The sequence below is a fragment of the Rhinoderma darwinii genome, chromosome 9 (genome assembly GCF_050947455.1).
Source record: "Rhinoderma darwinii isolate aRhiDar2 chromosome 9, aRhiDar2.hap1, whole genome shotgun sequence".
NCBI classification, from domain to species: Eukaryota; Metazoa; Chordata; class Amphibia; order Anura; family Rhinodermatidae; genus Rhinoderma; species Rhinoderma darwinii.
Window position 1 is genome coordinate 81,393,405 of NC_134695.1, and position 18,440 is coordinate 81,411,844.

The following is an 18,440-nucleotide window of genomic DNA, read 5'->3' on the forward strand; positions in this document are numbered from 1 at the left end:
GAGTTATATCCTGTATTATACTCCAGAGCAGCACTCACTATTCTGCTGGTGGAGTCACTGTGTACATATATTACATTACTTATCCTGTACTGATCCTGAGTTATATCCTGTATTATACTCCAGAGCTGCACTCACTATTCTGCTGGTGGAGTCACTGTGTGCATACATTACATTACTTATCCTGTACTGATCCTGAGTTACATCCTGTATTATACTCCAGAGCTGCACTCACTATTCTGCTGGTGGAGTCACTGTGTACATACATTGCATTACTTATCCTGTACTGATCCTGAGTTACATCCTGTATTATACTCCAGAGCTGCACTCACTATTCTGCTGGTGGAGTCACTGTGTACATACATTACATTACTTATCCTGTACTGATCCTGAGTTACATCCTGTATTATACTCCAGAGCTGCACTCACTATTCTGCTGGTGGAGTCACTGTGTACATACATTACATTACTTATCCTGTACTGATCCTGAGTTATATCCTGTATTATACTCCAGAGCTGCACTCACTATTCTCCTGGTGGAGTCACTGTGTACATACATTACATTACTTATCCTGTACTGATCCTGATTTACATCCTGTATTATGCTCCAGAGCTGCACTCACTATTCTGCCGGTGGAGTCACTGTGTACATACATTACATTACTTACCCTGTACTGATCCTGAGTTACATCCTGTATTATACTCCAGAGCTGCACTCACTATTCTGCTGGTGGAGACACTGTGTACATACATTACATTACTTATCCTGTACTGATCCCGAGTTACATCCTGTATTATACTCCAGAGCTGCACTCACTATTCTGCTGGTGGAGTCACTGTGTACATACATTACATTACTTACCCTGTACTGATCCTGAGTTACATCCTGTATTATACTCCAGAGCTGCACTCACTATTCTGCTGGTGCAGTCACTGTGTACATACATTACTTATCCTGTACTGATCCTGAGTTACATCCTGTATTATACTCCAGAGCAGCACTCACTATTCTGCTGGTGGAGTCACTGTGTACATACATTACATTACTTATCCTGTACTGATCCTGAGTTATATCCTGTATTATACCCCAGAGCTGCACTCACTATTCTGCTGATTGTTATTGGAAAGCAAGCTTGCTGACAGACAACTCCTTAACAGCTTAGCTGAGCTCCTGTAATGTAGCGGGCAGTTATTTTTCCCAAAATCAGTGTAATGTAAAGAAGAACCTTCCCTCAAAGTAAATCACCATTGCAAGCTATGTTCCGGCACTGAAGAAGCAGGGAATGCTGGGAGATTTCAGCTCTGAAGCCTGCAGAAGTGGATTCACTTCTTAACACCTTAGAAGATGTACCTATATAGCAGAAGATGAAGTTACAGGAGAGGATAGATGGAGGATGGGGGTTATGGATAGGTTGGTTGGGGGATGGATGAACGGGCGGGGGGGGGGGGGGCAGAGATCAGGATCTGAAATATAAAGAGGATAATACAGGCGAGTTCTGCACTACATCCCCCTCCACAGGGAGATCCAGAGGAGGGGGAGCAGCCGGAGGAGAGTTGTGCAACACACAGACTGAGATGAATGGAGAACTTAATGGAGCAGCGAGACAGAGTAAGACATTAAATGGCACATTAATAAGATGGAAAGAGCCGGTGACAGAAGTGAGAAGAGAGCCGGAGACTGAGCAGATGCAGAGGTGACAAGGAGCTAATTATACAGAGCGGAGAGATGAGAGGGAGCGAGGAAGATGACAGGAGTAGCCGGGGCGAAATGACCGGGAACCGCACACTAATATGGGCCGCTGCGGAGACCGGGAGGGGGTCACCCAACATGGAAGAGGTGAGCAGACGACAAATCAGGAGGGGAAGGAAAGAAAACGAAGGGAAGACGACGGGAACATTTATAGAGATGGTGATGTGCAATCTGGGGGTGCGGTGTATAGAGAACATGGGGGGTCGAGGACCGGGCTCATGCAGCAGCCTTCCTCTGCTTAAGGTGTTGACCCCAAATCCACAATCTGTATTACAATTCCTTATGCCTCCTGCTAGAATAGGGGGGATATTCCAAACTTTCGCCCCTATTCAAGGTCCCTCCCTTCAGCCCCGCCCCTTCTCCATTATAACCCGAGGCCCATCCCCTTTGCACGACTCACCCGCACGGTGCGTCACCCACGCTCTGCTGTAGCCCTCCATGGTATTACAGGGGTGCAGGCGACAGGCGAAACGCACAAAGTTCAGCTCCTCATCCCTCGCTCCTGCTGCGCCCACACAAAATACACGAAGCGTCTCCCCCCTTTTTCCAGGACCGGATTCCGACTCTGAGCCACTTCCTGACCGCCTGTCTGTCTGGCGCAGCTCCTGACTCACAGCAACGACTAATTTATTGACTGCAAATTAGGACCATTTTTCTTCTCTGAGCCAAGAGAGGAGGGGAGGGAATGGAAGCAAATCTCACCATACCAACCGAAGCCTCAGCCCTACTTAACCTCTCCAGCTCTGCGCTCAGCCCCACATCCCATAATAAAGAGGAGACGCTTATCTATTGTGTCCGTACCAGCGAAACCGAGCGCCATGTAGAATTGTGAGAACACCGACGCTCCAGTCATTTCCCACCAGCACACGACGCCTTCAAGGACCCTGAATAAGGACGTTTAGTTATAAAATATGAAGAGAAATCCCTCCATATCCTAAACCTTCCATCAGTATCAAGTATTTTCCAGGCTGGATACAGCCTGCAGTGTAAAGTACAGAGGTTTTCATCCTCGTTGTCATGGCTACGTCCAGGGTCATGTTTCTATGAATACATGATAATACGAGTTTTCCTTTACTGGTATACGCAGACAGATTACATGGTGAGGTTAATTTACCAGAAGCTTGATCATTACATAAAGAGGAATAACAAACTATTATACTTCATTTCCACACCATTTTCAAGATATCTGCTTGCTGTTAGTGAATTATATCTGAAAATCTGTACAGATCTTGCCCTGCTCATACAGCAGATGTTTGAAATAATTGTATCAAGTCCAGGAAACTTATGAATTGAATGGCCCAGACTCCAGACTGACACATTGTAACAAAATATAAAGGACAGTAGAGAAATATGTGCTGACCTCACAGAGAATTGTCTTGTTTCGATACTATTCTAACACACCCTCAGCTGTGAGAAGTTTTCTCTTAGGACGAGTTTTCAGTTTATGGATGTAAACAAGAATGTTCACATGCACTGACAGCAAGCAGAGATCTTCAAAATGATAAGTAAATGAAACTTGCAGAAGTTTGGGTCCGCGGTTAGAAGCCGCTTTCAGTCTCTGTGTGTTTGCTCGTTCAGCAGGTGCAGCGAGTTCACCCTAGGAAGGTTTTTCCGGATGAGTTGCTGCACAGGGAGGGTCTGACCCCACGATACAGGTGACGTCACTGACAAAAAAGCATCTTGTCACCTGTAAGAAACCACGGAGAACAGGAGCAGCACCTGGCAGGCAGGAGGATAGAAACGCTACCCTGACCTGAAGAAGCGGGATGAACACCTGTCCTGCCCGGGGGCTCTGCAACAACAGGTGAAGCCAGAACTGCCTCCACCTACAGCAGTGAGAACACACTCTACCCACCTGGAGGCGACGTCTTACCTGCTGGATGCTGCAACAAGGTCTTCCCCAACAGTCAGTACATTATAAGTGAAGAAAGAGCAGTGGTCTCTGTGTCTTACACATATTAGACTGTTATAAACACTGTGACCGGTCAGTACATGATAATAAATCTGTATATACATCCCCAGGGGAAAAAACTGCTGCCGGACACCTCGGACGGAGGCTTATATCCCTTGAGAACTAAGGATCGGACATGCTGAAATTCGGATGGTCAGCCGGTCAAACCAAAATCGGCAGGTTTGGCAAACGTCAGTCTAATTTATATGGCGACCATTACAGTGAAGGCTTGTATAGTGTGACTGCTCTTACAGTAGATGCTCCATAGTGTGACTGCTCTTTCAGTAGATGCTCCATAGTGTGACTGCTCTTACAGTAGAGGGTCCATAGTGTGACTGCTCTTACAGTAGAGGCTCCATAGTGTGACTGCTCTTACAGTAGAGGTTCCATAGTGTGACTGCTCTTACAGTAGAGGTTCCATAGTGTGACTGCTCTTACAGTAGAGGCTCCATAGTGCGACTGCTCTTACAGTAGAGGTTCCATAGTGCGACTGCTCTTACAGTAGAGGTTCCATAGTGTGACTGATCTTACAGTAGAGGTTCCATAGTGTGACTGATCTTACAGTAGAGGCTCCATAGTGTGACTGATCTTACAGTAGAGGCTCCATAGTGTGACTGCTCTTACAGTAGAGGTTCCATAGTGTGACTGCTCTTACAGTAGAGGGTCCATAGTGTGACTAATCTTACAGTAGAGGTTCCATAGTGTGACTGCTCTTACAGCAGAGGGTCCATGGTGTGACTGCTCTTACAGTAGGGGGTCCATGGTGTGACTGCTCTTACAGTAGAGGTTCCATAGTGTGACTGTTCTTACAGTAGAGGTTCCATAGTGTGACTCCTCTTACAGTAGAGGTTCCATAGTGTGTCTGCTCTTACAGTAGAGGTTCCATAGTGTGACTGATCTTACAGTAGAGGTTCCATAGTGTGACTGATCTTACAGTAGAGGTTCCATAGTGTGACTGATCTTACAGTAGAGGTTCCATAGTGTGACTGATCTTACAGTAGAGGTTCCATAGTGTGACTGCTCTTACAGTAGAGGTTCCATAGTGTGACTGATCTTACAGTAGAGGTTCCATAGTGTGACTGATCTTACAGTAGAGGGTCCATAGTGTGACTGCTCTTACAGTAGAGGGTCCATAGTGTGACTGCTCTTACAGTAGAGGGTCCATAGTGTGACTGCTCTTACAGTAGAGGGTCCATAGTGTGACTGCTCTTACAGTAGAGGTTCCATAGTGTGACTGATCTTACAGTAGAGGTTCCATAGTGTGACTGATCTTACAGTAGAGGTTCCATAGTGTGACTGCTCTTACAGTAGAGGTTCCATAGTGTGACTGATCTTACAGTAGAGGTTCCATAGTGTGACTGATCTTACAGTAGAGGGTCCATAGTGTGACTGCTCTTACAGTAGAGGGTCCATAGTGTGACTGCTCTTACAGTAGAGGGTCCATAGTGTGACTGCTCTTACAGTAGAGGGTCCATAGTGTGACTGCTCTTACAGTAGAGGTTCCATAGTGTGACTGATCTTACAGTAGAGGTTCCATAGTGTGACTGATCCTACAGTAGAGGTTCTATAGTGTGACTGCTCTTACAGTAGAGGTTCCATAGTGTGACTGCTCTTACAGTAGAGGTTCCATAGTGTGACTGCTCTTACAGTAGAGGCTCCATAGTGTGACTGCTCTTACAGTAGAGGGTCCATAGTGTGACTGCTCTTACATTAGAGGTTCCATAGTGTGACTGATCTTACAGTAGTTTCCATAGTGTGACTGCTCTTACAGTAGAGGGTCCATAGTGTGACTGATCATACAGTAGAGGTTCCATAGTGTGACTGCTCATACAGTAGAGGTTCCATAGTGTGACTGATCTTACAGTAGAGGGTCCATAGTGTGACTGCTCTTACAGTAGAGGCTCCATAGTGTGACTGCTCTTACAGTAGAGGTTCCATAGTGTGACTGATCTTACAGTAGAGGCTCCATAGTGTGACAGCTCTTACAGTAGAGGCTCCATAGTGTGACTGCTCTTACAGTAGAGGCTCCATAGTGTGACTGATCTTAGAGTAGAGGTTCCATAGTGTGACTTCTCTTACAGTAGAGGCTCCATAGAGTGACTGCTCTTAAAACGAAATATCCCCAATTTTCCTCATCTGAAACAGACGATGGTTAAGTAGAGCGCAGGGACACATGATCCACCACACGCCTCATACCACCAGGAGACGCAGCCGTTACAGGGGCAGGGTGCGTCCTAACGAGAGAAGACTAGGAAATACAGAAATCCATCATTAGTGTAACCATCAACCACTATGTGCGGTTCTCCCTCCGCAGGCGCTGTCCAGGGTGCTCGCTGGTCACGATTGTGGAAAGGTGGAGCCCCCGCCCCGAACCTCACTGCGTGTCCTGCACCACTGAGGTGACAGATATTACTGTATGGACCGCACTTCCACTAATCACCACCGGGTGACGCCGATGAATCCAGGGCACTTCCCTATAAACATCAGCTTAGAGGCGGTGGATACTTCACACCCATGCGATGACATCACTGACTAACAACGTAACAAACCACAATCACGTCTTATTAAAACCGCACAATCTAGAAATATAAAGCCAAAAACTCAGCGGAAAAAGACCCTACAACATCCAGATCTAGAAATATTTACCCCCTTCCGCTAACATTTTCCTAATACGCCCATTATTACGGCAGGGAGTACGGTGTACGTATCACAGGGGGGAGTATTATGGACTGGAAGGGTTAACCTGTGACGGTGTGGTGAAATACAGCACGGTGATATGATCTGCGGAACACGGAACAGATATTGAAGCAGTGCAGCATAACCGCATCCTACTGTGACACGTCAAGGAAATTTAGGAATCCCCCACAGGGTACAGTGTCCTACATGATATATCACAACTTATCACATTACAGCTGCTTACATCTGGATAGAAATTACAATGCAAACATCGCCACCTACTTGTAATGACTGGTTCTGCATGCTCCACATCCGACAAGGATTCCTGGCTGGGTGGCAGAGTTGGGGTGTCCTTCCCTGTTTTGGGGTTATGTTCAAATTCGATCACCTTGGATGCGATGCTGCTGAGTCCAGAAACACGGGACGTCGTGCTACACTAAGGGAAACAAAATAAGCTTTATTAATAATATTCAGAATGAGACGAAAGGAAAATACAGCATGCTAAAAATTACAAATAGAAATCAGGAAACAAACAATATCAACTAATCACAAGTCATTTATATAATCACCAAACATTGTCCAGATCTAAAAGCAAATTCAATATATCCCATACACACACCAAGGACTGGTTCACTACAAGAAATTCAACCCAACAGAATGATAAGAATTACAGGAGAGACCCATAACCACAGGAGGTTAATCACGAAGTCACTATTACCTGCCATGTATTAAACATTATGTCCAATATTCATTTAAATAAAACTGTAATACAGACTGCCCCTATATACAAGAATATAACTACTATAATACTGCCCCTATATACAAGAATATAACTACTATAATACTGCCTCCTATATACAAGAATATAACTACTATAATACTGCTCTCTATATACAAGAATATAACTACTATAATACTGCCTCCTATATACAAGAATATAACTACTATAATACTGCCCCTATATACAAGAATATAACTACTATAATACTGCCCCTATATACAAGAATATAACTACTATAATACTGCCCCCTATATACAAGAATATAACTACTATAATACTGCCCCTATATACAAGAATATAACTACTATAATACTGCCCCTATATACAAGAATATAACTACTATAATACTGCCCCTATATACAAGAATATAACTACTATAATACTGCTCCTATATACAAGAATATAACTACTATAATACTGCTCTCTATATACAAGAATATAACTACTATAATACTGCCCCTATATACAAGAATATAACTACTATAATACTGCCCCTATATACAAGAATATAACTACTATAATACTGCCCCTATATACAAGAATATAACTACTATAATACTGCTCCTATATACAAGAATATAACTACTATATTACTGCTCCCTATATACAAGAATATAACTACTATAACACTGTCCTCTATATACAAGAATATATCTACTATAATACTGCCCCCTATATACAAGAATATAACTACTATAATACTGCTCCTATATACAAGAATATATCTACTATAATACTGCCCCCTATATACAAGAATATAACTACTATAATACTGCCTCCTATATACAAGAATATAACAACTATAATACTGCCCCCTATATACAAGAATATAACTACTATAATACTGCTCCTATATACAAGAATATAACTACTATAACACTGCCCCTATATACAAGAATATAACTACTATAATACTGCTTCTATATACAAGAATATAACTACTATAATACTGCCTCTATATACAAGAATATAACTACTATAATACTGTCCCTATATACAAGAATATAACTACTATAATACTGTCCCTATATACAAGAATATAACTACTATAATACTCCCCCTATATACAAGAATATAACTACTATAATACTGACCCCTATATACAGGAATATAACTACTATAATACTGCTCCTATATACAAGAATATAACTACTATAATACTGCTCCTATATACAAGAATATAACTACTATAATACTGCCCCTATATACAAGAATATAACTACTATAATACTGCCCCTATATACAAGACTATAACTACTATAATACTGCCCCCTATATACAAGAATATAACTACTATAATACTGCCCCCTATATACAAGAATATAACTGCTATAATACTACCCCTATATACAAGAATATAACTACTATAATACTGCCCCCTCTATACAAGAATATAACTACTATAATACTGCTCCTATATACAAGAATATAACTACTATAATACTGCCCCTATATACAAGAATATAACTACTATAATACTGCTCCTATATACAAGAATATAACTACTATAATACTGCCCCCTATATACAAGAATATAACTACTATAATACTGCCCCTATATACAAGAATATAACTACTATAATACTGCCCCCTCTATACAAGAATATAACTACTATAATACTGCCTCCTATATACAAGAATATAACTACTATAATACTGCCCCTATATACAAGAATATAACTACTATAATACTGCCCCTATATACAAGAATATAACTACTATAATACTGCTCCTATATACAAGAATATAACTACTATAATACTGCCCCTATATACAAGAATATAACTACTATAATACTGCTCCTATATACAAGAATATAACTACTATAATACTGCCCCTATATACAAGAATATAACTACTATAATACTGCCCCTATATACAAGAATATAACTACTATAATACTGCCCCTATATACAAGAATATAACTACTATAATACTGCTCCCTATATACAAGAATATAACTACTATAACACTGCCCCCTATATACAAGAATATAACTACTATAATACTGCCCCTATATACAAGAATATAACTACTATAATACTACCTCTTATATACAAGAATATAACTACTATAATACTGCTCCTATATACAAGAATATATCTACTATAATACTGCCCCTATATACAAGAATATAACTACTATAATACTGCTCCTATATACAAGAATATAACTACTATAATACTGCCCCTATATACAAGAATATAACTACTATAATACTGCCCCTATATACAAGAATATAACTACTATAATACTGCTCCCTATATACAAGAATATAACTACTATAATACTGCTCCCTATATACAAGAATATAAATACTATAATACTGCCCCTATATACAAGAATATAACTACTATAATACTGCTCCCTATATACAAGAATATAACTACTATAATACTGCTCCCTATATACAAGAATATAACTACTATAATACTGCCCCCTATATACAAGAATATAACTCCTATAATACTGCCCTTATATACAAGAATATAACTACTATAATACTGCCCCCTATATACAAGAATATAACTACTATAATACTGCTCCTATATACAAGAATATAACTACTATAATACTGCTCCTATATACAAGAATATAACTACTATAATACTGTCCCCTATATACAAGAATATAACTACTATAATACTGTCCCCTATATACAAGAATATAACTACTATAATACTGTCCCCTATATACAAGAATATAACTACTATAATACTGCTCCTATATACAAGAATATAACTACTATAATACTGCTCCTATATACAAGAATATAACTACTATAATACTGCTCCTATATACAAGAATATAACTACTATAATACTGCCCCTATATACAAGAATATAACTACTATAATACTGCTCCCTATATACAAGAATATAACTACTATAATACTGCCCCTATATACAAGAATATAACTACTATAATACTGCTCCTATATACAAGAATATAACTACTATAATACTGCTCCTATATACAAGAATATAACTACTATAATACTGCCCCTATATACAAGAATATAACTACTATAATACTGCTCCCTATATACAAGAATATAACTACTATAATACTGACCCTATATACAAGAATATAACTACAATAATACTGCTCCTATATACAAGAATATAACTACTATAATACTGATCCTATATACAAGAATATAACTACTATAATACTGACCCCTATATACAAGAATATAACTACTATAATACTGCCCCTATATACACAAGAATATAACTACTATAATACTGCCCCTATATACAAGAATATAACTACTATAATACTGCCCCTATATACAAGAATATAACTACTATAATACTGCTCCTATATACAAGAATATAACTACTATAATACTGCCCCTATATACAAGAATATAACTACTATATTACTGCCCCTATATACAAGAATATAACTACTATAATACTGCCCCTATATACAAGAATATAACTACTATAATACTGCTCCTATATACAAGAATATAACTACTATAATACTGCCCCTATATACAATATAACTACTATAATACTGCTCCTATATACAAGAATATAACTACTATAATACTGCCCCCTATATACAAGAATACAACTACTATAATACTGCCCCTATATACAAGAATATAAATACTATAATACTACCCCTATATACAAGAATATAACTACTATAATACTACCTCCTATATACAAGAATATAACTACTATAATACTACCCCTATATACAAGAATATAACTACTATAATACTGCCCCCTATATACAAGAATACAACTACTATAATACTGCCCCTATATACAAGAATATAAATACTATAATACTACCCCTATATACAAGAATATAACTACTATAATACTACCCCTATATACAAGAATATAACTACTATAATACTGCCTCCTATATACAACAATATAACTACTATAATACTGCCCCTATATACAAGAATATAACTACTATAATACTGCCCCCTATAGACAAGAATATAACTACTATAATACTGCCCCTATATATAAGAATATAACTACTATAATACTGCTCCCTATATACAAGAATATAACTACTATAATACTGCCCCTATATACAAGAATATAACTACTATAATACTGCCCCCTATATACAAGAATATAACTACTATAATACTGCCCCCTATATACAAGAATATAACTACTATAATACTGCCCCTATATACAAGAATATAACTACTATAATACTGCCCCCTATAGACAAGAATATAACTACTATAATACTGCCCCTATATACAAGAATATAACTACTATAATACTGCCCCCTATGTGGAAGACAATGGATTTGAGCAGGTGGAAGAAGTCTAAACCTAACCCATTTTGCTTTGTCGTCCGTGCGGTCCTGGACTAGGCCTGAGCTGACCCCAGCAGAGGTTATGTCTCTCCTCATTCTCGCTGTGATCTGACCCACATTACAGGGAGCTGCTGGGGGGGCACAAGTAACTTGTGGGAGCGCAGCGGCAGATGACGGGGGTTTAATGATGTGACTGAGCGAGAGTTAATATACTGGGGCAGCGAGCAGCTGGTGACCTTTGTTCCTCGGAGATTTGCTCGCTGTGTACAGGGGCTCGGTGATGTAGAATATCTGCCATTATCCAGCTCAGACAAATGCCCCTCACACCGGGACCCCTCATCTCCAGAGCCCGCCCCTCACATAGCGCTGCAGCCACCATATATGACATGGTGTGTGATCCACCTATATAACTATGGTATTAGAAATAGCTGCCATATTTACTCCCCATCACTGATCCCTCCTGTAAAGTCATCATGGAAAGATGATGAACTGTACGTTAGAGCTAGAAAACAAAAATGGCGACCGGATTTCTTTATGTCCTGATGCAGCTCCGCGTGCCGTAGAAATGAACGGAGGAGCCACGTGATGTCAGCGGTTCTACGAGGTTGTAATCCTGGATCGAGTCTCCATCTTTTATCATTGCGACGACTTTAGGGCCAACATTCTGGAGGGATTTTATAACTTTATCTTTATAGACGTCAGTACATGGTTTTTCTGATACAGAGATCCAAACCCCCAGCTAAATACAGCACGAAGATCAGAGAATTTAATCAACCCAACAATAAAATACATAAAATAGACTTTCATAAATTGTGACACCACGAGGTCGATATTACTTGTGTTTGGTGCACTTTAAATTATATAGGACGCACAACTAGAAAGCGTAAAATACGTACAGCGGAGCGTACGTCAATGTAACAAAAAACGCTTCAGAGACATCGGGGGCTGACAAGCACAATGATTCCCCGGATTTCAGATTTCATGGTATCGAGTTAGTGGGAAAACCTGCTGGGGGGGGGGGGGGGGGCGACGGCGACTGGAAGAGACATCTTTTTAATAGGGAAGCCTATGGGATTCTCCAAGTGGACACGTTACGCTAAGGGGTTAAATTAGAGGGGCGATCTTCTCTAGCTGTAGAGTTTGCCTTTGAAGGGGAGTATTTTCTGCTGACATTTTTTCATGTAACGCTCTTAATAATTAAACCGACAAATGCCCTGTAATAGACACGCAATATTCAGAGTTCTTTTTATAGAATCTCAGCGACAGAATCTACGATATTTTTATAGATCTATTACGCAGACATTTTCGCTTAGTATTTACTTGCCTTGGGTTTGCACATTTAGCGCCTCAATATACAACATTAATTCTTTCCTTGTGGTTTTTCGGTCCAATCTCTGATCGAATTGACATATTTTGCAACGTTTTTTTTTTCAAACTAAAAATCGTTTCATTTTCTTGAGATTTCTGTGTGATTGGTTAATGATCCGTTTATGTGCGCAGAGTCTCTAAACACGCACGACAACCGATGTCAAACTACAGGGACGGCATTTCCGAACAGATTCCCCATTTTGTAGAGTTTGCGGGTTGTATTTTGAGGCTTTTTCTTCGTTCCATCACAATATAAACGCTACTTTGCGTGATCCGACTGCTGGTTACTTCATATGGGTTTCTATACATGAAAATCGGTCTGTAGAACGGCTTATAATTGAATGCGTCAGGATTGGCTGTGATTATAAACCACATGTATCGAGTCTGCTGCGTGTGCTGTAAGACTTGTGTTCGAAACGCGTAAGCGGTGACACGCCGATCCTGTGTCCTCTACGGTTTATTTAAGATGACCAAATAAATCTCTTTCTATACTACACATTGCGGATGCGCTGAGGAATATCTTTTCTTTTCTTTTTTAATTACCACCTCCTACAGTTTATACATATAATGGGTTAAAAATAACCAAATTGTATTCAAACAATTGGACATTCCCTACAATCTGGTCACAGACTTCAGCATCACAGAGGATTGGTCAATGGGACGGCCCCACCAAATATACCGGATGGCGATTGGACAGTCGAGTCAGGTGATCGCAGCCTCAGTCAATACCTGTGGTATCGGGCATTGCTTGTCCCCGCACATCCGGCTGCCGGAATTCACCATCTTCTCCTTCCTGACGGACACTTTACGTATAATAAAAGGATCTGGGACTTTCTCATAGTCTGTGTTTCAATTCCCCACCATTTTCAAGATCTCTACTTACGGCCAGTGAATGGAAACATTCTGGTTACATCTAAAGGCTGAGGGTTTGTTACAATTGTATCCAGTTCATATAAAACCTCTCATCTAATCACATCAGCAGCACAAACCTCTCTCCTGTCCTGATAGTTTATTACATAGTTTTTACCTGCACTGATACATTGTAACAGTCTGGAGTCCAGGTTGTTCAGCTCACAGACCACTGCCTAGACTGGATACAATTGTAACAAACCCTATTGTGGGAAGGCAGTTGTCAGCCTCTGGATGTAAACAATAATGTCCTCATTCACTGAAAGCAAGCAGACTTTTTGAAAAAGGTGAAACATTTTACGAAAAGTCTGTAGAACTATCCATTTTCCGATACATTTACATAAAGCCTCTCGAAATGGACACAATCCATAATAGTTAACCCCATAATCCCCAGACGGCAGTGACTTGGCCTGTGCAGCCCCTTCATGTCTCGGTGCCTGTTATCACTGAGCCTGGCAGTGAATGACCCCCCCCCCCCCCCACACACACACTCTGCGCCCCTCCCCCTCCTCCCGTGATACAGGATCTGTCAGGAAATCATTCCCACTTACACAAATGAGGAATAATTGATTTAAAGAAGCCATCTGTTTATATACAGGGAGAATCAGCTCAATTAAGAAGGATCTGTCCCTCTCGATAAGAGCGCGTCTCTCTGCCCCCGTACAAGGGACGTTTCATGCCCAGAACACGTCCTGGAAGAATCACAACAAATTAGAGCCGGCATGAATGATTGTGGCATTAACTCGTTAACCAACGCCCATGGGTTCTCCAAATGAAGACTAAAGACGCCGCTTCCAGCCACCTCCGGAGAGACGCCAAGGTCAAAGGCGCGCCATAAGTAGGTTCATCGTTAAGAGCTGCAGCGAATTGTACCAAATTGTTATCTCTGCGCCATACCGGACCATTTACAGGGAAGACGGTCGCCAGGGAAACGGCAAAAAAAAAACCTCTTATAGTCCTGTGAAGTGGGCAGCGACAAGAGCGATACTCCACGCAACGCTAAAGAGGAGAAGTCCTCAGACGTAGAGCGATAAACAGACCAGGGGAGAAGAAGCAGCAATAACAAATCTCTCTTCTGTTTGTTACAATGTATCAGTGCAGGTAACATGTATCAGTCTGGAGTCCAGGACGTTTACCTCACAGGGGATTGTATAGACTGGATACAAATGGAGCAAACCCTCAGCTGTGAGAAGTATTAGGGTATGTTCACACGGCGGGGGTCCGTAACGGCTGAAATTACGGGGATGTTTCAGCCTGAAAACATCCCCGTAATTTCAGCCGTACCGGCATGTGCAGGCGCTTGAACGCCGCGTCAATTACGGCCGTAATTAGCGCTGCTATTCATTGGAGTCAATGAATAGCGGCTCCAATTACGGCCAAAGAAGTGACAGGTCACTTCTTCTACGCGGGCGTCTATTTACGCGCCGTCATTTGACAGCGGCGCGTAAATATACGCCTCGTGTGAACAGACAAACGTCTGCCCATTGCTTTCAATGGGCAGATGTTTGTCAGCGCTATTGAGGCGCTATTTTCGGGCGTAATTCGGGGCAAAAACGCCCGATTTACGTCCGTAAATAGGCCGTGTGAACATACCCTTAGGTCAGGATGAGTTTTCAACCTCTGATGTAAATAAGAATGTCTACATTCACTGACAGCAAGCAGACATTTTGGAAATGAGACGAAGTCTATTAGAAAGTTTTGGTTTTTATCGGTCACTTGTAGAGAATTTTGAGGGAGATTTTGACCTGCCTGCGCTTTTTTTGCCACGCCTCTTGTGGCGTTTTACGCCCGCAGCCAAAAAAAACAACGCTTTTTCTGCCTCCCATTGCTTTTAATTGAAGGTCAGAGGTGGAACCGCGGCAAGAAAGAACATGACGCTTTTTTTCCCTGCCAGCGGATAAAAGCTGCCAGAGAAAAAAACGCCTCTGCCTTCAAATTGGCCGATTCCGAGATGGTTTCCGCGACAAAATCAGTGCCAAAAAAACTCAGTGTGAACTCGGCCAGAGTTTTTTTTTTAATGGTGGCTCTCCAGAGGGCAAAACAACTACAACTCCTAGCGTGTCCCGACCTCCGGCAGCCTGACCGCTCCCGCTCTCCCTGCTGGTTCATTGACCTTCGATATAAAATCACCTGAAAATATTGCAAAATCCGATCAGCTGTTTCTTACTCATCTGTTTCTGGGAAAGCTGGGTGACAACTAATACGGCCTCCTTAACCGCTCTCACACTGGTTGTCACTCAACTTTCCCAGGCTCCTGACTGACAGATCTGCCCAGTAATGTAATGACACAGGAGAGAGAGGGAGATCATTACAGAACTAGACGAAGAAGCAAAACTCTGGGGAGAGGCAATGGCGGCCATATTGGTAGTCACCCAGCTTTCCCAGAAACCGATACCGCGTGACTAAGAAACAGAATTTTCGGACTATGTTTACAGGTGATTATTTTAGATGGGGGGGGGGGGGGGTTCTCTTTACTTGTCACTTCTCAGACGCCGCTCCCGCAGCACCGGCGCAATGATCCGCGACGCTAATCTCTGATTATCCAGATAATGCTGCCATTATCCGAGTCCCCGTACACGCGGGGTGATGGGTCTTGTGAGGTTCAAGTCAAGGTCGGGAGTCGTATGTGGAGAGCAGGATCTTATATGATGATGGGGGGGGGCTATTATACTATTATAACGAGCCGGCTCACCCCGCCATTGTCAGGGTACAGCGGCTTACAATGGGATTTGCTCGGGAAGCGTTTGGTTATAATGATTGGCTGTCGGAGAAGAGCCCCAGGCGCAATTACACGCGTGTTTCTGTCTGTCACGTTGTCACGCCTGCATGGTGGGGGAGGAGGGCTAGGCCTCCATGACGTGACAATCCTCTCCATCCTGGCGTATACTCACTCATAGAATATTCAGTCATTTAACCCTTCCACTGCCAGGAACACCCCCCCCCCCAGGAGCGCCGCTCTCTAACATGGCACGTGTGGTCGGGCACAGACCGTAGAATCATCCCGGACCGCCGTTTTTTAAAGCGCCACTTTGCAGGGATTTACAAATTCTCTGCTCGCGAAAATTGGTCGAAAAAAAAATAAAAACTCCCAGCGAGGGAGGGGGGAGGGGTTGTGGTTTTGGGGGGTTTGGAGGACAGATAATTTATTTACTTAATGAAGGAAACCAAGAGCTTAAGAGCCAATAGGGAAACGGCAGCAACCGTCGTGGTGTTAAAGCCGTATTGTCTGATTCTGGCAGCGCTCCCGGCACAGACTGGATGTCACTTGGCAGGAGAACAGGCCAGGCTTCCAGAAACCAGGCAAACAGCAGAGAGGTGCCAGGGGGCGCGATCCCGGGGATTAACCCTTGTATCAAAGAGGATCCTTATAAAACACCAAAAGGACGAGGACAGAGGTCGCGTCCCCTCCGAAATGTGACACAGGAATCGTCCACACGTGTCAGCGCCACGTCCTGTCCATACAGGGGAGGGTTATGTTATGGCGGGGTTCACACCTCCCATAATAAGCAGCATATTCCATCATACATGGCTACAGCACGTAATACAGAAAACCGGACGGACCGCAGTACATATCCGTAGTGTGAACCGTATTACAGACGCAAATCCACACACGAAGGATCGGTTCAGAGACCGCAGGCCGCCATAATGACGCCCGCAGAGAGGGGGCAGGAACGGGCTGTCCCTGCAGGGATGTTATTGGAGGCGCTCCCGCTTATAGAGATAATCCAACAATAAGAGAATGGAATTCCTCATAATACTGCGAGATCTCTGCTACTTTCTTACTGTTGAAACTTTTTGTTCAATAATTGTTTCAAGATTCTGCTCTAATTTTGTACCAAAAAACACAATGCAACAGATGAGAACGCTAAACAAATAACAGTAACATACCATTAATCCGGCACCTGATGGTTCAGAAACGTCACTAGTCTGGCAAAGAGCAGTCCATGAAGGATTAGCCTAAAATTACTACTAGACTTCATGAACAGTGGAATCGCTGTGTACATACATTACTTATCCTGTACTGATCCTGAGTTATATCCTGTATTATACTCCAGAGCTGCACTCACTATTCTGCTGGTGGAGTCACTGTGTACATACATTACATTACTTATCCTGTGCTGATCCGGAGTTACATCCTGTATTATACTCCAGAGCTGCACTCACTATTCTGCTGGTGGAGTCACGGTGTACATTACATTACTTATCCTGTACTGATCCTGAGTTATATCCTGTATTATACTCCAGAGCTGCACTCACTATTCTGCTGGTGGAGTCACTGTGTACATACATTACATTACTTATCCTGTACTGATCCTGAGTTACATCCTGTATTATACTCCAGAGCTGCACTCACTATTCTGCTGGTGGAGTCACGGTGTACATTACATTACTTATCCTGTACTGATCCTGAGTTATATCCTGTATTATACTCCAGAGCTGCACTCACTATTCTGCTGGTGGAGTCACTGTGTACATTACATTACTTATCCTGTACTGATCCTGAGTTATATCCTGTATTATACTCCAGAGCTGCACTCACTATTCTGCTGGTGGAGTCACTGTGTACATTACATTACTTATCCTGTACTGATCCTGAGTTATATCCTATATTATACTCCAGAGCTGCACTCACTATTCTGCTGGTGGAGTCACTGTGTACATACATTACATTACTTATCCTGTACTGATCCTGAGTTACATCC

The 18,440-nt window shown here is 41.8% G+C and overlaps 1 protein-coding gene across 4 annotated transcripts in view; it reads right to left on the minus strand.

Moving 5' to 3' along the window:
- The window catches only part of GSE1 (Gse1 coiled-coil protein), a 299,551-nt gene that overhangs the window by 216,294 nt on the left and 64,817 nt on the right, over positions 1-18,440 (minus strand). For all 4 annotated transcript variants that reach the window (XM_075838296.1, XM_075838298.1, XM_075838297.1 and 1 more), the window contains exon 2: positions 6,657-6,810. In XM_075838296.1, coding sequence (XP_075694411.1) covers positions 6,657-6,810 — 154 coding nt within the window. The remainder of the gene's footprint in view (positions 1-6,656; positions 6,811-18,440) is intronic.